Source organism: Euprymna scolopes, chromosome 1 (assembly GCF_053919585.1).
Source record: "Euprymna scolopes isolate OS-2025 chromosome 1, ASM5391958v1, whole genome shotgun sequence".
NCBI lineage: Eukaryota > Metazoa > Mollusca > Cephalopoda > Sepiida > Sepiolidae > Euprymna > Euprymna scolopes.
In genome coordinates this window covers 184,607,514-184,629,534 of record NC_136482.1, presented here as the reverse complement: position 1 = coordinate 184,629,534, position 22,021 = coordinate 184,607,514, and the positions used below count along the sequence as shown (strand labels likewise).

Sequence of the window (22,021 nt, the reverse complement as noted above, 5' to 3'; positions counted from 1 at the left end):
TATTCATTTTTAAATGGTCCTATGTTTAGATTCAAGTTTTTTGTACATAAATTACATTACAATTGAACTTTGAGTTCTCCAACTTCTTTTTTGTTTATGGATACATGGCAATTTTAAGGAATTGCAGCATATTTATGCGCATTTACTGCAGATTATTTGGAAACCATTGCTTAGTCTTGTGTTTTAACAAAGATATGACTATTTTACTGAAAAAGTAGTGTAAAAAATGTGACGAAACACATATGGCCTTAAAGAGGGGAAAATATCCAAACATGTGAGGCACAAAAAGAGTCATAACTTCCTTAATTTTAATCAGATTTTTAAAATTTAAAAAGATTCTTTCTTAGCTCATCAAGCTCTTTCTATGTATACCAATATTGAAATATTTTAAGCTATTTCAATTTTTTCATGTGTATTGCTATTTTTCATTCAACTCCTCTTTATTAGTGTTATTGCTAATGTTAAACTTTGACACTAATAGATGCTGTTGAGATGAATGACTTTCAACAACGGTTTTGAATAAATTTTTATGCTCCCCCTTCATTTCTGTGTAATGTGGATATTTTTTTAAAATCAACCTTTATTATTGAAAGTTTTAATAATTATTATTTTTATCCATTCTGCACTTGAATTTTTTAAACAGTTCATAAACAGCAAGTTGTAACGTTATTTCTTTTGTTCAATTTTTGTGACCAAAATGTGAAAATATTTGTTGAAAGGAAAATGGTATTGTGCTGAAGCAGCACTCACCCTAGGTAGGTTGAACTGCCTTCCTCCAAAGGAGGAAGCTTCATGGGAGTATAAACTTCACAAGCGGTCTCCAGTTACATGTATATCCCAGTCAGAGAAGATGACAATGTTAGGTTTTTGCAATTCTTGCAGGGAGGTGTGGATATCCTCCTGCACACAGCATCTGGTATTCCCAAATGGTCACCCATCTGATACTGACCAGGCTCTACGTTACTTCAATGATTTAACAAGAACCGTCAATGTAATGATTCCGATTTTAGATATCAGTCATAGTTATTTTATCAATCCATTCAATTCATATAGTTCAGACGGATTTTTTCGCTCGGCACCAAAATCAAGAGTCCAAGCCATTTTTTAAATGACCTTTTCACTGTTGACTGTGGTATGTTTCTTGTCTTGTACAGTCCTAGGAGGTTCACTCTCCCAGGTTTTGCCTTCTCTCTTTCAGAATGAGTTAGTTTATTGCTAATCGCCTGAGGTGTTCTTATTGGAGAATGCTGATGGGCTTGCCCTGACATTTTTTGCAGACTAAAATGCTCTTCCTCTAGAGTGCTTGTGTCGCATCATCCCATCATGGGAAGAAGATAAATACATTCAATTTATGTAGATTTATTAAAGCAGTTAAATCAATATTTGTTAAATGTTGGTTTTTTTTGTTAAAAAAACAGGTTAATAAAATGTAAATCTATATATTTAAAAAAAAAAAAATTGTATTTTTCTAAACAAAACCATTTTTTTTTTTTTTTTTTAGATATAAATTTCTGCTGGAAACGTTTCATTCAACTCCTCTTTATTAGTGTTATTGCTAATGTTAAACTTTGACACTAATAGATGCTGTTGAGATGAATGACTTTCAACAACGGTTTTGAATAAATTTTTATTGATTTGATAACGGAATAAGTCCTAGTAGTCATCTTCCTATTTTCTGATCAAGTCTAGTTTGAAATTGTGTTGATTTGTTTTTCTTTCAGTAGAAAATGATCAACTTTTTCTTTGAATTAAAAAAAATTTTTTTTTTTTTTTTTTTTTAATTGTAATTTTTCTTTTTTCTTGTGTTTAGCGAGGAGGGTTTATTTAAAGCCCATTTGGTCTTCCCAAAAGAATATCCACTTAGGCCACCAAAAATGACGTTCAAATCCGAAATTTGGCATCCAAATAGTAAGTTACACTTGATTCTTAAAAAAAAAAAAAAAGTTAAATTTAAATTTATCGCCTTTTTATTATTTCAGCTGCTTTATTTCAATTTTCTTTTTTTCTTTTTCCAGTCGACAAAGATGGCAACGTTTGCATCTCAATCTTGCATGAACCTGGAGAAGACAAATTTGGCTATGAGAAAGCGTCCGAACGTTGGTTGCCTGTGCACACGGTGGAGACTATATTAGTCAGTGTGATATCTATGCTTGCAGACCCTAATGATGAATCCCCAGCTAATGTGGAAGCTGCTGTAAGTTCTTGGGAAAAAAAATCTCTTGGTGACGAAGGCTGCAGGTGGTTTTTATGTCAGATTGTAAAAATCGACTTTTTTTTTTCTAAGTAAATGTTAGATTTAAAGGTGTTCATCTTTTCGATTATATTTAAAATGAACAGAATTACCCCAGGGTATTAGTAATGTATTTTTCATCATTAATAGCGGATTTTGTTTTATCATTATACGCGAGCTACGAGTGTCATTTCAAAAGTAAAGCCTCTTATTCATAGATTAATTTTTTAACCCAAGAAGTTGAGGAGCTACGAAGATGGGAGTGGTACCATCAAAACAAGCAACCTTTTATGCTCAAGAATTTATTTTTCTACATAGTCACCACCATTCTCAATACACTTTTGCCAGGAATTCAATGACCCCTCTCTGTTTTGGACACACCTCTGATGAGGTGGGGGGGGGGGCTTTTTGAGAGTCTCACACCATCAATAGCTGCTGTTATAAGTTCATCAGAGCACATTCCATTAAAGTACTTGTAAGACAGGCACGGGGATGCAACATTTTGACAATGAGACGGAGCTTAGAGCTTGTCCGATTATGCAGGACCTATTAGAATTGACTTCTGTTTTAAGAGTGAGAAAACAGTGGTAGATGCACCAGCGCAGATGTTGCAATAATACTTTGTGCATGGGTGAATCGTGGCTTTGTAGAAGTAGAAGATGCTCTCAGGCATGAGTAATTTTCTAGCACACGAGAGGGAGCTCACCTATTTTGCAACATGTCTATTACAAAGCGTGATGTTATCAGCAGATATATCCATCTTGGACACAATTTTGATCAGGGAGGTCGTTTACAAATATCAGGTAAAATAAGTCTATGGATAGATTTCTACTGAGGCACACCTGCCTTAATGTCATGTTGTTTGGACGTACAGCTATCGATGACAACCTGGATTTTTTGTTATCTAGAAAGATTTGATTATGTTAACTATTCATCCAGAAATACCATATGATTTAATTTTCATGTAACCTCACTTTTCCCTTGTTTAGGGGTTAGGCAGTTTCTGATGTGACACGAACTCGCTCTCCACTTCAGCAGGTCAACTTTTTTTTAATTCAGCTCTGGTCTCGTCCAATCACTTGCTTCCAAGATTTTCTTTGGCCGGTCAATCTTCCTGCGATTTAAGACATCCATGCTTCTGCAATGGTTTATTGAGGAGTCTGAGCGTTCCATACCAGCGTAAGCGATTCATCCTTAAGATTAACTTTATGCAGAACAAATCTCGTGCTTTCAGAAAATCCTCCAACCTAATGTGTTTGTGCCATTATGCTGTAGTCCTGCAAGAGACCACTGGCTGAGGAATCAACATTTGCTGCTCTACAACTTAACTCAGATGTGGAGAGGTGGCTCACAATGCCATCAAAGGCAACAACTCACAAAATTTGTTTGTGCTGCCTTTCACCCTTGTGGTTGCACCAAGTTCACATCTACCACCTGCACTCAACATATCTTCTAGGTAGCAGAAAAAGTCATTCAGGATATTATCATCTAGTGCAATCTCTTTGTAGTGATGACCGTCAATAGTATTTGCCTGCCCTCTGCATCTCCTACTCTTGAAGTTGAGGATTAGGACTAATTTATCTTTTATGTCACTGCATTTTTTGTCAAACTATAAGAAAACTATTATAATAATAAAAAACTATTATAATAATCGGCACAAGTTACATTGTACCTAATATCTATCCAACATGCATGACATGTGTATACCAGAGTCTATTAGGAATTGTAAACTAGAACCATACACCATTACTTTAGTTTTAGGCAAGTTTATCCTCAAATTCTTGACCTCCAAACCATGTTTTCATCTTTCCAATTAATCCTTAAACTGTTTCAAATACTCAGCAAAGACAACTAAATCATCACCATAGTGATTCTCATTTCAATGGAATCTTGAGTTCCTCCAACCAAGACTATGATGAAAAGTAACAAACTAAAGACGGATCCCTGATAAATTCCAACCTTCACATTGAACTTATGTCATCCATCTGCATTCTACTACTAGCGTTCATGTACATACATTATACAAGATGAACAAGCCACTCCTCATCATACATTGTCCACCATAGCATCTTTGTAGGAACTCTGTCAAAGGTTTTCTCCAGGTCCACGAATGCCATATAGTCTTCTGTTTGCACAAACATATTTCTTCTGTAGTTGGTTAATAATGGATTTGACAACAATTGTGCTGATACGTATAAAACCTAGTTGCATCTTATCCATATGAACTTGCTGTTTGATGTTGTTTGACACATGTTTAACCGCTTACATTCTTTTTTCTAAAAACTTCATGCCTTTATGATTACCCTGTGATCATAGATCTCTTTCGCAATGCAATTTACTATACAATCATTCCAGCACTTTGGCACACACTCCTCTTACAATCACATTCACTGGTGCTACCAGATCAGACTGTCTGAAGATATTGGCTTCCTGAGACAAGGCCCTGTCGGTGGGGCATTAGAATACGCCGACTGCCCCCCCTGCAGAGGGTAAAAGTCCGTCAATGGGGGTCCTGGATATGACCTTAAACTATATCCAGTGGTGAGGCCCCAGGTTGTGGGCTTTGGATAGTGTGGAGCCACCCTTTAATTACCATTGCTCCCAGGTCTACTCTGACCCGGAGTGGTAGTACTTGTTAGGGTCCCAACTATGAGTTAAATAGAAACCGACGTGAAAACAACAAATATATTCTATTAAAAAAATTTTTCTTCAAAATCTTTGGATTCGGCATTAAATAACCCGAAAAGGGTTGATATGCCGTAAAACAAAAACAACCAACCAATCCTGAGACAAAATGCACCTAACATTGATGCTTTTTGTTTTTCTATTTCCTTTTGCAAAACTTAATTATATTCTGCAAAACCAAAAACAACAACTCTCGTTTTCCTTTTTACCATTTCCTCTTTCTATCTTCCCAACTGGTTTCCTAACTTAAAATGTACGAAACATTGATACTGTAATCCTTTTCCTTCTCCCATTGCAAAACTCATGTTCTGCAGGGCAGGGAACAAAACGGTAACGTCCACTATAAAACAACCAAAGCAAAACACTACAAACTAGCGATTGAAGATATAGAGAGCTTGAAGAATAAAAACCTACAAAATAACATGAATACTATTTCCAAAATAACTGGATTTGATTTTAAATAACCCGAAAAGGTTTGATATGCCGTAAAACAAAACAACCAAACCAAACCAAACCATCACATTCACAAGATTAGAATGTCAATCCTAGATGTTTTAAGCATTTCAAAGATATTTCTAGGTCTTTGCAACCTTCCCATTTTTTATTTTTGCATGAAAGCATTTTCTATCATGCTCTTTTAATGTATTGAATTTCGTTTTTTTTTTTTTTTTGTTTTTTTTTTTGTAGTAGCAATTTTTACCCCCCCCCCCAGTTTCCATTTATTATCTTTGAGGCTGTATTAACAATAACAGCAAATCACAAGCAATTTTGTTTTACTAATAAGCATTGTCACCCCTTCAACTAATTTCTCACATATTTCTGGTAAAACCTTTACATAGTTAAAGACAAAATAATCTTTCTAAATATGACTATTATATGCTGTTTATCCAGTGCTTCAGTTTTTAACAGCAAGTTAAAACAATGTTTTGCTTTGGACAACCGAAATCAAAATTTTTTAATTTGAAACTTATTTTTATACATTGATTTGGTTTGCAAAAGTGAAAAATATTAAATTTTATAAATATTTCGAAAATACATTAAACTATGAAACCAATGCCTATATCGATTTGGTTTTTGTTATTTTGGTTATGGTTGTCTGAAACAATGTAAAAATATATATTAATCGTTTTGGCTATGATCAAAGTGTAGTATCTGTTCTGATACTACACTTTTCTGTCTGGTCAGTAGTTGAATACTTTTACACTCAGGCAATTTTTATTTTTGTCCGAATCCAGATTTTTCTCATATTAAAAACAATGCCTGACTCTGCCCTCATGAGGAGGCGATTAAATTTTTATTAGAAATGAATTTCTTAATCTATTGGTAGACCTCAAATTAAAAAAAAATATATTATACAAATTTTATTACTAAATTTTTTTTTTTTAAATTATAAAAATTCCAAACTAAGCAAATGTAATAAATGAAAATTTTCAAATGTTTTTCAGAAAATGTGGCGAGAACATCCAGATGAATTTAAGAGAAAAGTAGGCAAATGTGTTAGAAAAAGCCAAGAAGAATTTGTGGACTAAAACGACTTTGCAACAATGCTTCAGATTGGAAGAAGAAGAAGAAAAAGGTACCCTTCTTCCTCTTTTCAACTCAATAAAACTTTGCCTCGATTAGAGATGATTGTATTTCTGGTTTTAGTTTGCTATTTGATACTTTATACTGAAAATAGTTCAATAAAAGTTTATTTTTGTTTAAAGAGGAAGAGAAAAGTCTATTTCAATGTTAATTTGATTATATAACAAAAGCACAGGATCAAATTCACCTTCCATTTGAAATAAGGTTTTGGGAATATTCAGAAATATTTAATATTTTCTATTTATTAAATCTATTAAGGATTCTCCATGCTACTATAGTTATCAGGTCAGTGCAAGTTTTTGCAGATTTAAAATTTTGTCTTCAAAATGACCCCCCCCCCAAAAAAAAAAAAATTTTTTTTGAAAATCTTTTTTCATGACTTTTGTGTTCTAACTTAATTCTGTAAACAGGCTTATAAATGCTGCACTTGTAGGGTTTGATGTAAAATATGCACCAAACTTGTATCCGGTTTCATCTTGGCTTTAGGTTAACATCACAAGATGTAATTGGATATACGTTAGATGCATACTTTAAATCAAAACTTACTGATGTTAAAACCTAAAGTCATCTAAATGGTTTTGTAATTCTGAAAGTGACCAAGAGAATATGCAAAATGAAGATTTTTCAACCAAATTCTCTTAGAAGATCTTAGATCAGTAATGCTAAGTGATGATGGGCAGTTGATTAAGTTTTTTTTCATTTCATAGTATAACAGATGAATGATGCTTTAATAATTTGAAAGAAAACTATTCAAGTAATAACAATATGCTTTAAATGACAATTATTTAAAATGCCTCATTTACAAATCGCAACACGTTTTGCATCGACCTTTATATTTAAAAACAAAGATTTTCTTTCCAAATCAAATATGAAAGTTCTTGTTTTGTCTTTTTTTTACCTATTGAAGTTAAAGTTTCAATCAAAAATATAAAGTTTAAAAACAAAGCCAATATTTCTGTGGTAGGCATTTTTTATTTTACTGAACGTTTGTGTTTGACTAGCATATTGGTAATTTATGATTAAAATCCAATTGAATATTTTGATTTTTTGATTTTTGTTTTGTTGAAAGTGTTGTATCCGTTTTAAAATTGTTTCTATTAAATTCTTCTCTTTTTGTATCTCAGAATAGCACCAACAAAATTTGGCCAGTACCAATTCCTCCTGCAACAACCAATATTTCCACAACCACCACCATCGCATGCTGACCTGTCCACAAGAGGATGATATGTGGCGGTGATGGTGAATGTACTGTTGAACAGAGAGTGTATCCCCTTCCCCTCCTAATTTGACCACCTACAGACTCTGGATCCCCCTCCTCCCCTATTTTACGATATTGGTTGAAATGATTTGGTGCAATTCTTTTTATTTCATATCCATCAAAGACTAACAGACAGCCATAGAAATGCTGCCAACGCTGCCAGGAATTTTAATGACAAAAAAAAAAAAAAAAAGAAAAGAAAAAAATAAAAAAATTTCAAGATTCTCTTATAAAGAGAAAAGAAAAAAATTACAAAATTCCAGGACTTATTCTGTCCACCATTTTTGACTTGCAATGTTTTGCGTGAAAAAAAAAAAAAAAAATTACGACGTATGAGAAGAGTTTCCATCAGTAGCAGTCACGGCTACAGCTTCTTAACAAACACACATTTTCTATTTTGATTCTCTGAATAGATCTGATGATGGTTGAAATATTGCCATTATCACCACAGTGGCATTTTTGATTCCAGACTTTTTGTTTTCTTTATTCCGTCTTCTTTCTCTCTCTCTCCCTATTTTCTTCTTTTGGTCTTCCGCACTTAAATTTTTTTTTTTCTTCTCTTGGGGGAGGGGGGCTCAGCTGCTAGATGTTGGTGGACACAAAACATGCACTGCCGCTGCCCAACTCAACACCATCAAAACCTGGACAGTCTTTGGTGGCATTCCATTTCAAGAAAGTTCTCTATTTTCTGGTAGCATTTTTTTTTTTTTCTCTTTTTATAAATTAAAAAGTTTTTCATTTACAAGATTTTTATTTCTTTATATTTAAAGGAAAAAAAAAAAGAAAACTGAAGTCTGCACGTTTCTACATATTATGAGGAGAGGTGGAGGTGGAGTCAAAAGCTCCACATGATTTAGAACATTTTATTAAATTATAAAGAGCCTGTATTTCGGAAAACATTTCCACCTCATTAACTATGTAGATTCACCCCCTCCCCAAAGAAATATGATTTCAGATTATTTTGTTTTGGAAACAAAATGAAGTTAATGTTTTTATGAATTCTTCAGATGTTGAGAAGTCTAAGCATTATTTCCAGTTAGGATTTTTTTTTTTTCCATGCAAACTATTTCAATCTTGCCTGGAAATGTCAGTCTTTTGTGCTAAGTGATTTTTCACTATTTTTAGCACCTATGAAGCATTTAGAGGAACTGGCAAGATTGAACATTTTCAATTTTGCATGGATCATGTCAAATCTACGACTTCCTCAGTTGTTGAAATGGTTGATTCATTTAAGACAATATTAATAGTTAAGACTATAGAACTTTGACTTCCCTCCTCATGCATACAGGAATTTTCAATTGTCATTACTTCATCTTTTTACTGAGTAATGAATATTTGCTGACCATTCAAAAGAAAGACACTTATTTCATAAATATCTTTTTTATTAAGTATTTACATTTTGTTACAAAATCGGCCCCCCCCTCCTCCTCAACATATGTAATAAATTTCATGGATTGAAAAAGTATTTGTTTCTTGATATATCAGTCTTAGAAAGGATTCAGTTTCGGTGGTTCCAGTTTTTCCATCACAGATTCTAATAGACTGCTTCCATTGATTAATTTGGTTGTGGCAATTATATAATCTGTGCCACCTACAAAAAAAAAAAAAAAGTCATGTTAATTATCTTCAAAAAAAATATGCAGAGGAAAAGGATTGGGAAATTAATTTTCTAAATATGCAAATATTTTAGCAAACAAATACTGAAATCTTTGATATATGTACTTGTCATTGAATGAAGATGTTATATTCCAAAAATCATTTAAATTAATAAAAAAAAAACTATCAAAGAAAATCAAATTTACTGTTTTTAGTGATTAAGTATTTTTGGTAACCATTGATAAAGATAAATCTCGTTAGTTGAATAGAGTTGTCTGCCCTTTAATTTAAATGCATCCTAAACAAATATAGTCACTGGCTGCTAAAACTTTAAAAAATAAAACGAGATAACTACTGATCAATTTACATCATTTTTGGAATATGACATCTTTGTTCCGTGACAGGTACATACATAAATTATTTCTGCATAGCTTTTCAAGATGAGTGTAATTCTAAATAAGAATCCATAGATCAACTTCAAATTAATTTCCCAATTGTCTGAATGAATTGAATAAAATAAAAAAAAAAAATAAATAAATAAAACACGTACCAACACTGTTGTCGTCTTGTTGTGCCAAGAACCGTAATGCAGCAACCTCAGCATAAGTAATTCCTCCAAGGAAGTAGACCAATGTTACACTCTGGGAATTGTTTGAAGTTAAAGAACTCCCTACAAAAAAAAAAATAGAATGTATATCAGGATATTTTTTTTTTTTTTCAAAACAAAAAACAAAAAAACAAACCAATGCTAATCATAACTCACGTCTTTTCCTTAATCCAACTGGTATCTGTTGAATTTCTTCAACTGTAGAGCCTGGCAGAAGCTTAAGCACTTCTGTGATGCTTCTCCAACCTGGCTGGGCAAGATGTTGTGCCAATCTAATACTCAGTGGTGCATAGCCACTGTACACATGTGAAATATCTGTTGGATTCTGTAAGAAAATGCATTTATTGTCAGACTGGTACGACCATAAAATCAGATAAAATTGAGTTTTTATTATTAAATAACAAAACATCTTTTTATGATCTGCAAACAAGACTTACTTGATCGTTGGTGTCATCAACAATTAATCGTAAAGATTTTCGGATTGTCAAGTAAGTTTTTTGTCCTTGTGGTCGCAGAAGACCAGTTTTTTCCAAATTGAGTAACGTTACAAGATGTTGAAAACCATAAGTCTGAAAGAAATACAATTTTGGTTCTTATTTAGAATTCGACTTGATTTAAAAAAAAAAAAAAAAAAAAAAAAATTGTACATACCTGTCATTGAATGAAAATGTCATATTCCAAAAATTATGTACATCGATCAAGTAGATTTATTGTTGAAACAATTTATTAATGTGGAATCTATAGCATTACAAGGCTTTTAACATGGCAAGTATGAATTGTGGACTTGTCTGCTTTTGTTTATTTTTTTTTTCAAGGTGGCAATGAGACAGTCCCTTTTTGCTTACTCATAAAATTTTTGGAACATAACATTTTTGTTCAGTGGTAAGTACATAAAAAAAAAAAAAAAAAAAAAAAAAAGCCGTGAGAGAATTATTACAAATTTAGTTTTTAAAATGACCAATTAAGTATGTAATATATTTACATAAAAGAAAATCTAATAGTTCAAAAATTTACCTGGAGAATTTCTCGTTTATAATAATCTAGGATTTTGGGTTTTAGTCCATTATTGCAAAAAGCTTGGATACAAATCAGTCGCAGAACCTAAGAAAAGAAGAATGTTTGATAAAATTTTATCAAATGGCAATCATTATGAAATTTTATTCTAAAGATTGAACAAAGTGTACACAAATTTTTTTTAACCTGGATTTTTCACATCTGACTTCTGCCTATAGTAATTCCTTGTCACTGATGTGTAATGTGAAAACTTCCAAAATTATTTCTAATATTCTTTGCCATGACGCATTAAAAACAAAAAAAAAATTCACAAATTAAATATTACTAGTTTAATTGCCCGGGTGTTTGTAGTTGTGTTGAACAAAAACAAAAATGTGGTAGTAGACAGGCAGGCTCGAACCTATACCGCAAAGGAGAAAAAAAGTGACATCTTTGCCATTGTATCCGTTGCTAAACTGGAAGTGACAAAGGTTTAAATTAAGGCTAGTCAGTAAAAAAAAAAAAGCAACCCCTCCTTGTAGAAAAGTGCCCTGTTGAGTGTAAAGAAATTAATGTTTTTAGCCAATTTTTTTTAATGCTTCTAAAGGATACCAATTTCATGAAAATCCATTGCCTCTGTCGAAAGTTTTAGGCAGACATACATACTCAAGTTAGAAAAGCATTTCATCCAAGGCATGAAAATTGTTAACAAAATGTTTTTACTAGAGGCTTTAAAAATAAAGGTACAAGATTCAATTTGAAATTTATTTATCTTCAAAGTGTACTTTTATAAATTTTACAAAGTAAGGTATAAAAATTTAACTTAAATTGAATCAAAAAATTACCTTGGATTTATTTTATGTAATGTACATTTTGTTGCACTTTAAAAAAAAAAAAATCATTGAAAATTTTATATCTATACCATTAATTGCTAGATGAAAGATAATGTTTTTAAATTGTAACAAAATGTACATTACATAAAATAAATACAAGGTAATTTTTTTTATTTAAATTAAATTTTTATACCTTTGTAAAATTTATAAAGTACACTTTGAAGATAAATAAATTTCAAATTGAATCTTGTACCTTTATTTTTAAAGCCTATAGTAAAAACATTTTTTTTAACAATTTTCATGCCTTTGATGAAATGCTTTTCTAACTTGTATCTTATCTTTTTAAGATTATATTTTAAAATTCTATTTCAATTAGTATTTCTCCTCACACCAACTCATTTTTGCAACCCCCTCTCTGTAATACAGGTCTGAATAATGAGAAAATCTAATTTTTTTTTTTTTTTTTAACAAAAACTTTAAAATAACTTTTTTAGATGCAATTTTTTAAAACTTTCAGAATAGAAAAATCTTTCAAATTTAATAAGGAACATATTTCATATAGGTTTCATTAACAAATATTCAGTATATAATGAGAAAAATACAGATGAAAATGTCAAAAACACTAACTGGTTACGGTCAATAGTAGTACTCGCCAGCGAAAGTCTTTGTTATTCAATTATTTAAAAACATTTTGTGTCCTGCTCTTTCACGCAAGGACTAATTTAAACAGGTAAGATTTAGGTACCCTTGCAGAATTTAACTCGTATTCTCGGAATTTTCTGTTAACTATGGTTCAGGCTCGACTGGCAGTCACCAGATTTAGCCGAGCAAAGTAACAGATGAATTTCAAAACAAACAAACCAAAAGAAATAGAAATACAATAAAAAAATAAAAACCTAATGTAAATTTACTGAATATATATTTAAGGATAGTTGCATTTTGTATTATTTATTTACTTCTATTTTTTTTTACAATTTTTTATCAAAAAATGATTAATGTTTTTTCAATCGTAAATTGTTAGGTGAAAGTATAATTTTTGTTTTAAGAAAACTTAAATTTTTGTTTTTTAAAGAAAATTGGCAATAAACTTTCTTTTCTTTTTGTAAACAAAAGTTGATTTTTATAAGAAGAGACATGATTTTATGAAAACCGTAAATTGTTAGGTGAAAGTAAAGTTAGTTTTTTTTTTGTTTTTTGTTTTTTTTCCAAGAAAATTTACAAATTATTTTGTCAACAAATGTTAAACAAAATGCTCCTCATCATCTAAAATGTAATTTAAAAGTCGCATTTTTTATACAAAAAAAAAAATTAGCGTTTCAACAACGCTTGGTTTAATCCCGGTGATTGCTGGTAGAGCCAGAGTCATAAATGGTGGAGAATCCTGAGGATTCGGGTCAAATTTTGCAAGAGTACCGAGATTTTATATTATAGATAGCTTGTTTCTAAAATTGAAATTTGTGTTTTAATTAAGTACTGATATTTGTGAGTTAAGTCTGTATGCTTGATAAACAAAAATCTTTTATATATACTATTCATAAAATTTATTAATCTATATATACTTGAAGTTGAGTTTTATTTCTTTGAAAAAAAAAAAAAAAAAAGGCGTTAATTATTTTTTATAGTTTCTTATGAGATGATTGGTTTCATTTAACTATTATGCTGAATTCTTTATCCACATTCTGCATAATTATGAAGAATTTAAGATGGAAACGTTTAAGCAAAGGAAATATATATATGTGACCTTGTCATGTGCGCAAAAAGTCTCTACCGAACTCCTTTCTGAATATTTGGCCTACAGAGTTGAAATCTGATATATATAGGATGTTTGGACCTGTAGCGCACTCCAGATTTGCTTTTTAACCGGTAATACTTTTTTTTCTTTTTTTTTTTTGCACATGTGTTAATTAAAGGCTATAGGTTAAATACTTTTTTGCAGTTTTTTCTATGGATTTAGGTCATACACTAACTGATAAGGCTGGAGAGTTATACATTTTTGGTTTCGATTCTAGTTGATGGCACAAGTAATTATTTTTTATTTTTGAATCACTATATATTAAAAGAAAGAATTGGCTCTATAATAATAAATATAAAATCTGCATGATTCAAAACATAATATTTAAGCGTATTTTACAACTGATCAAAGCCAGGTAACTTGCTAGTATATATAAAAAAATAAAAAGGCATTTTTTTTTATCTTATATTTACCATCAAAACAGGATCTGCTTATTTAAATCAATTATGCAACAGAATTTGGAAATACAGTAGAATCCCGGGATATGGCGGCCCTAGGATACATCTTTTTACAGGTTACAGTGTGGAATATGATTTTTTCCAGCCCCTGGCTACGGTATTTGCCCCGCCTTACAGTTTTATTTATAATATTTGATTATACAGTATATACTGTACTGTATTTTGTTACTAATTTTTATTGCCATATCCCGGGGTTCTACTTTACTATATCAGACAACTTTATTATGCTTAATTATTTTCTCAAACAGTTCATAAATTAATATTTGGTGTTATTCATATCTATGCAATAGTTTTATCAGCATTAAATTTGATTTAATATAAAACACAGGGATAAATTATTAAAGCTTTCATAAATAATTGCTAATTAATTTTCAGGGAAGATAATTTAACTCTTAAGAATAATGTAAGTTAAAGATGTCTAGTCTCCATTTGTCTTTGGCAGTACATTTTTTTTTTTAATTGAAAAAAAAGCACTCACTATCAACCCAAATTATCTTTTTCATTACAAATTAAGGTTAATAATTAGCTATTTATTTGAATTAATGCAAAAGTTTCTTTTCCCCATGAATCTTGGGGGGGGGGGGTAAATGACTATGTAACAAAGAATTTGTATAAACCAAAAATTAGGATTCATGTTTTTGTAAATGTTCGCTTTAAGAGTTAATTTTTGGTACTTAAATTTTCAGTTTCTTTTGGCATGAAGAGAAAAATTTTTTTATTTAGATAGAAAAAAAAATGTAAAAATGCCTAACTTATGCAGATAAACAGAAATAGTTTAAAAATATCAATTCATCTTTATTTACAGGATAGTCCAAAAGTTGTAGCAATACACATTAAAAAAAAAAAAAAAATTAAAATATCTCAATAATAGCATACACAAAGAGTTTGATAATCTAAGAGTGAATCTTTGAATTTTAACTAAAGATTTTTGTGCTTCGCATGTTTCGATCTTTTTCTTTCCTATTTTGAACTGTTTGGGTTTTGTCACATTTTTTACTTTTTCAATAATAAAAAAAAATTTGTTAAAACAAGATGTAAGCAATGAAATTTGACATAAGTATATTTTTGAAGAAATCAGAATATGCCGCTGAAAATCAAGAAATTAATGGTTTAAAAAAAAAAAAAAAAGTTTCTAAATTGTTGGCAAAAAAGTAATTTTAAAGTCAAGTATGCACTATTTTACAAAAGAAATACAACTGCATTAATTTTAAACAAAAGAATGTTTTTGATTTTTTTTTCAAAATCAGCTTGTAATCCTAAGTTTTGTAAACAGCTGTTGTTGGCTGATATTGAAAGTCGAATTGTTGATAATATTTTTTTAAAATCGGGTAATTAAAAACTGCTATTATGAAAAGAGGTGTACAATCATAATGAATACAAGATTTATTTACTAGTTGTAGTACTAAAAATATTTTTTTTAAATGTTAAATATTCGTCATGTGGAAGCCTTATTTTAAGCAATGGACCAGTTGATTTTGTAACATTAAGATTAATTCCTAATAGAGTACTAACAAACTTTGAAAAGAATAGGGGGTAAGATGGGTCTTCAAGAAAATTATGAAAAATAGTCGTTTTAAATTTTCTCCAAACTCTTCAAATATATAAAATTATTTATTAATGAAATGATATTTTTTGGGCAATAAGGTGTTTTAGTTTTTAAGATATATTTTAGTAGTAAATATCTTCCAATTTGCTTATGTTTTATGGTTGGTGTTTATTGCTACTCATTATCTCTGAATAAAAAATTAACAAAACCTCTTCGAAAAGTATCATAAGCATCATGAGAAAGGTGTTCATATGAATCTCCATTTGTGACAATGCTAATGAAGGTGAATAAACTAAATTTTGTATTGCTTTTCCATTGCTGTTACTTTCTAGTAACGACACTTTCAAATAATTTTTGTATATTTGTTCATTTTAGGAAGCAGTATTTTGCGTTTATTTGAACAGATAACATTCCATTTCAGAATTTGAAAATTCAACCCAAATCTTGAAGAAACTGGATTTAATAAGGTCTTATTCAGAACTGATCCTCTAACAGCTTAATTGGTCCCCCAACAAAGGAGGAGGGATTGCACCTAGTAATTCACTCTTGTTTGTTCGTACTTTTCTCTTTTCATTATGGATTTGTTTGTTTGTACTTTTTCTATGGATTTTTATTTTTATTTTTGAAGTTTTGCACAAACATTAGTCATGATGAAAGTAAATTTTAGCCAGAACGGATTTTCTGGGCTAACTCTGGTTGCCTCCCTAGGGGCAAAGTTGTTCATCCTTTTCTCAATAACCATCCTTTTTTTTTTTTTTTTTTTTTTTTTTAAATTTGCACAAACTTTAGTCATGTTCAAAGTAAGTTATTTTATTTTATTTCCCCCTTTATTTATTTACTCGTGGAGGGGGATCCTGTATGCTTGGCTTGTTTATATTTAAATTGTATCCTCTTTATAGTTTAAGTTTAATTGGAAAAAAAGTCTGTCAATAAAAATTCAGTAAGTCAAGCCTTCAAAAAGAAATCTGAATTATTGCAGCTAGTAACATGTGACAGGATTATTGCTCAGTGGCTGTCATATTTCTTGGCAAAAATTACATATGCATTTTTTTTTTATGAGCATCTGTAATTGTTTATAGGATTCCAGTAAATAGCCATTGTTTTATTTTCTGTTACATTTAGTGAATCGATCAATCATAAACAAATTAAAAAGATAATACTTTTTGTGCAGAATCATTCTTCAAAAACAGCTGTCATCAAAATAACAACGGAGCTTCCATGGTGAGATTTGATAATTCTGGATATCTAAGTTGATTATGAAATCTGATGGCAGTTGATTCACAAAAACACTTTTACTGATTATTTACTTTGTTACGATTAAACAATCAGATGAAGTTGATTGTAGAAAAATGATTTTATTGTCCAATTCAACAAAAATCTCTAACTTGCATTTTAAAAAAAATTATCAGCTAATTCAATATTATGATTAATTGGAAGGAGTGCACCATTTTATTAAATTGACTTCTGTGAAAAAAGTTTTACAAACTGAGTAGCAAAATGGTTACTTTTTTGTTGATAATGTTGACAGATAATAATTTGAAATCCATGAAATATATGACTGAATATACTGAATTTTTTAACAGGTTAGTCAAAATGTAATGAAAAAAACTCCAATTTTTTTTAAAAAGTAATTACTGTCTTCTTATACGACCTGAAAATTATCACAAGGAAATGTCTGCTGACTATCATGGAAATTCAAGAAAAGACCACAAATTATAACAGCCGTTCTTTAATCTTTCTACCATTCTTCAAACTAGTGTATATCTGCAGAAGTATTAACATTATTTCTAAAAAAAATAAAAAATTTTATAATCATTCTTGGCACCAACAGAATAAGTTTGGGATAAATCTGACAGTTATTAGAAAATAATTGATGCGTTCTCAAAATTTTAAGTGCATATTGAAAAAGCTGCTTGAGCCTCCAATACACAATTGTCCTTTGAGAAAAGCCTGAATACCAATTTAATCCTAACAATCTACTTGCCCTTGGTGTTGTAGGTAGTATGACTGGTATCTTTTTCAACTGCACCCCACGTACAATGGTTGATGGGGTTACAGAATGAAGTTCTTTTACTGAAATTGAATAAAAATGTTAAAGGAGGAAACAGAACTTATGGGGATGAAAGAAGACACACACACACTGAATTTTTTTTTGATAAAGCAGTCATGCTTGGATAATCAAGAAGTCCCTCTTTCTTTCCAACCCCATGGTTAAGGGGCAATTTTGGGGTACTTTAAAGTTTATATCTTGTTTTGTGTAAATAAAATATAAAATAAATTATGAAACTGAAGAGACGCCATTTTTTATTTATTTTTTTTTAAATCTTCTCTTCAGAGATCGACGAGAACAAAAGATGTCATCAGATGCCAAAGATGAGATGATGCAATAATATATTTAGTGCTGGGACCAGGATGTCTCAATATGAAACCTTTTCAGACTATGAAAATAGACAAGTACAGTTTTAAATGTGAATACATTGTAAAAAGAAAATTTGTCTGAAAATAGATGAGGGGGAAGAGTATGTTTGAAACAAAATCATAATAAGACCCGGTTATCTTTCCTTATTAGGATATTCTTATACTCTACTAAAAGAACAAATTAATTTAAAGTTTGTCTTGGACATCCAGCTGTAATGGAATTTTTTCTTACAAAAGATATTAAAAACAAAAAAAATGTTTAATGTGACTTCAGTTGAAATACTTTAAAATCAAGAATGAAAAATAAAAACTTACTTTACACAAAGGTTCTTCTCTTGCTATGCAGTCTTCAATGTAAGAGTTTATTTTGTCTGTATCAATACCATTAATAAATTCTAGATAGCAAATAAATAAACAATAGAAAAATATCTTTAAGAAAAAGTGATAAAAAAATTTGAAACATTACACGAGTCGTCACAGCTTTAGAATCTTTGGTGATTAGCAATAATTGTTATTTCAAGTTTAAATATGATTAAATGCAAATTAAATAGATTACAAACTTGTAAAATTTATATTTTTCTTTTACAGTTTTTAACGAGTGATTTAACGAATGAGTATAAATGCGTTCAATAACAATTTATGTTGAATTTCAAGTAAAACAAAAATGGTACCTACATAATTGTCGTTTCCAAAGATTACAGAAAACGATAAACTAGAAAAATTATTCATGAAAAACAGTTTCGATAAGGGTAAGAGTTTGATAAGGTTACATACTGGGTCAAACATTGGGTTGCATGAAGTAAAGGGAAGTAACTCTGTTAAAACACTAGTAGACAATTTATTCAGAAAAAAAACATAATTCGTGAATTTTTTTAAAAAATAACTATTTTTATTTTTTTTTATAAAACAAAAATAACCGAATTTGTGTGCAATTGAGAATTGTTAATTCTTCAGTTCAAATCGGTAGATTTTGAAACCAAATCACTAGATTTTACAAATATCTTCATGAATAATTATTTTTATTTTGTAATTTTTGGATATATTACTATTTGCAACATAACAATTACGTAGGTACCATTTGTTTTACTTGAAATTTTATGTTTTGTTATATAGAAGCAGTGACTTGTGTTGAATTAATTGTTTCCTATAGGTATTGGTTGGGCATTAAATCTCAAATAGGACAATAATAAATAAATTTAAAAAAAAAACCCATAAATTATTACAAGAAGAAAAGTTCTAAAAACCAAGTAAAGCACATCATCTCCCTGCAATCAATATTGAATCATGTAAACAATTGTTATGGTCATCTCCTTAAGGATTTAGTTTCTTGGGGTTAAATATTTATCTGCTGCCAATAAATTTGCTGCATTACAAAAATATGAGCTCACTAGAATTTTCTAGAAACCACCAAGTACAGATTTATACAGCAGTTAATCTCTGGGCAAATCCTGTACCCCCCCCCCCTATTTCTTTTCATCTCTTACAAATATGTATCCTTGGATCATGTGACTCTTCCAGAAGAACAAAGGTGGAATTATTTGAAAAATCAGTTTCAGATGTGGCATTCGAAGAGAATATTAAAATCTCAACTTCTAGTAGGTGGGGGGGGGGACAAAAAAAAACATTTTCAGGTTTTCATTTGACCAAGTATAATTGATGTCTCAACCGTTTGCACATTTTTAAGTATATATTACTTACAAGTAAGGAATTTTGTGGACACTTGCTATTTAGCATTTCACTGAATTTATAACTTCAAAAACATCAACCATCGTCTTCTTAGAACAACACTTTCATTAATGTTGTTGCTCTCTATTTTCAATTTACATTTACCCTTCTAAATACAATTTATTTTTTCTGAAATAAATTGTATGAAAATTTCTTTGTTAGAATGTTAAGGTCTAGTTTTTCTCATCTTCAATCACTTTGTATCATCCTGTAAAAAAGATCATTTTTACCTGGAAATTAAAGCAAAAGTTGGGATCATAACAACCATTAATTTCGATTTGAGAAGGGAGGGGGGGGGGAACGAACAAGTGTAGTTTTTTGCCAATTTGAGGGGAATTTTTCAGTTGTATTGGTCATTGTATTTGTTTCATATAAATAACCATCAATTCTAACTTTTGATCAATTCTCAGAAAAAAGTAATGAAAAAAAAACTTTAGATATTTGCAAAAATTATCCTATCCATTTCAAAACATTGTAGCTCATTGGAGTGATAAAACACTCTTCCAAAAAAATTTGGCTCACTAACCTTTTTATGCAATGAATGTATTTCATATAATTTCATGCAATGTTTAGTGAAAAAATTAACCAATTTAAAAAAAAAAAAAAAAAAAAAAGAAAAAAAGAAAGACAAACAGAATAACGAATATGAACAAAGAAAAAACATGCTTTTCTGGATTAATGTCTTATTTTGGTTTGTAAAATATTTAAGATAATTCAAATTCTCAGTTTAAATCACCAACAAAATGCTACAGTTATTATTTGTATTACAGCAAACAAGCTGTGCACTATTTTCAAGTGGAGAGGACAATAGTGGAATGGCTGAGAACTTGCACATCTTATCATGTTCCTTCGTAAACTTCTATTGGAAATTTGAACAGTTTTTTTTGTTTTTTTTCTCGAGGAACTGACAATTCTAGACAAAGTATTTTGCCACTAATCATTCTTCCGATGCATCCGTTTTCAGATTGAACTGATGCATCTAAAGAAAGTGTGTTCTTGTTACATCATGAATTGTTGATAAAAAGGCAAAAATACTCACCATTTTCAGTTTGATGGCAATCAATAAAACCATCTGTATTGATTGCATTCTTAATTAATTCAACAATTGAGAGATCTATAAAACAAAAAAGATGAGGTGCAAAACAAAATTCATAAACTTCAAAGAAATGATTTTTTTTGTGCAATTAAATTCTTGGAACAAAAATATTTTTTACAATTTTTTTTTTGTTCAATTATGAAAGTTTTTATTTTATCAATTTATTAAATACAAGTGGGGTTGGGTGGTGGTAAAATGTTTTAATCCATGCAGATTACAGATTTATTATTACGAAGCCAATTCTCTATTGACTATCATATTGTACCTAATATATACTAGTGATTTCAAAAGTAAGAAAAAAAAACAAAACAAAAAAACTTGGGTGCTATCAGCTAGAATGCAAACTAAACCATCATTTAGCATTCCAGCCGCATCTCCTACTGATGTAGCTAATGAGAGATAGGCAAGAAAGATTTAACATTAAATGACTTGACAAAATGAATTGGATTTGGGCATGCAAAGAAAAAAGATGTAAAAATGTTGGTAAGTTGAAATGAACAGTTAGCATTTCAGCTTACTGAATATGTCTATGCATTCTTGGTGTGCAATTATTATTTCCTGTAAATTTCAGTGTTGGGTGACCAGTAATTTAAGAGTTTATGAGTTTATCAGTTAAATATTTACACAGATAAACACGTTTTATTAATATAGATTGAAATTTTTTTTTTTTTTTCTTCCATCATATTTTTACAAAAATCTTTATGGAAGCACAAATTCCCATACAAATTTAAACAAACTGTTTAAAAATAAATTTTTTTTTTTAAGAATGTGCAATATCTATTATAAAATTGTTTTAAATTTGTTCTTTCATTTAAAATTTATATAAAAGAAAAAAAAAAAAATTATTTCATCTTTTAATGATTGTTTTGTTAAGCAAATGTTACTCCTTTCATAGTTTTTTTTTTTTACATGGGGGGGGGGGGTCACCACTTATCAAGGCCCGAAGGCCACTCAGGGATAAGGGTTATTGTGTGTACAGTAATCAATGAGATAGTATTGTAGTAATTATTAGTATTGGGGGTTTTGATAGAATGTCTTAAGGGGGCGGTTTGTCAGGAGTTTGTTTATGTTGGACTTGAAGACGTCCAAGTTGTAGTCAGGTGGGAAACAGGCAAGTGGCAGAGAGTTCCACTGGCGTGCACTTCTAAGAAAGAAGCTTTGTTCATGGAATCTACGTTTAGATTTAGGCACAGATAAAGA

At 30.2% G+C, this 22,021-nt stretch overlaps 2 protein-coding genes across 2 annotated transcripts in view; one reads left to right on the top strand and one right to left on the bottom strand.

Annotated features, from left to right (window-relative positions):
- LOC145278223 (ubiquitin-conjugating enzyme E2 G1-like) overlaps nt 1-8,502 on the top strand; it is a 65,486-nt gene extending 56,984 nt beyond the window's left edge. Inside the window, exons 3-6 of the mRNA XM_080130513.1 lie at nt 1,811-1,908; nt 2,016-2,194; nt 6,361-6,491; nt 7,624-8,502. Of these exons, the coding sequence (XP_079986639.1) occupies nt 1,811-1,908; nt 2,016-2,194; nt 6,361-6,444 (361 nt within the window). The 3' untranslated portion in view covers nt 6,445-6,491; nt 7,624-8,502. The remainder of the gene's footprint in view (nt 1-1,810; nt 1,909-2,015; nt 2,195-6,360; nt 6,492-7,623) is intronic.
- A 619-nt stretch (nt 8,503-9,121) lies between these two features.
- LOC145278221 (vacuolar protein sorting-associated protein 33A-like) overlaps nt 9,122-22,021 on the bottom strand; it is a 46,966-nt gene continuing 34,066 nt past the window's right edge. The window contains exons 10-16 of the mRNA XM_080130512.1: nt 20,765-20,839; nt 18,316-18,395; nt 10,975-11,061; nt 10,398-10,529; nt 10,117-10,285; nt 9,904-10,023; nt 9,122-9,348 (exon numbers count right to left, since the gene is read on the bottom strand). Coding sequence (XP_079986638.1) covers nt 9,245-9,348; nt 9,904-10,023; nt 10,117-10,285; nt 10,398-10,529; nt 10,975-11,061; nt 18,316-18,395; nt 20,765-20,839 — 767 coding nt within the window. The 3' untranslated portion in view covers nt 9,122-9,244. The remainder of the gene's footprint in view (nt 9,349-9,903; nt 10,024-10,116; nt 10,286-10,397; nt 10,530-10,974; nt 11,062-18,315; nt 18,396-20,764; nt 20,840-22,021) is intronic.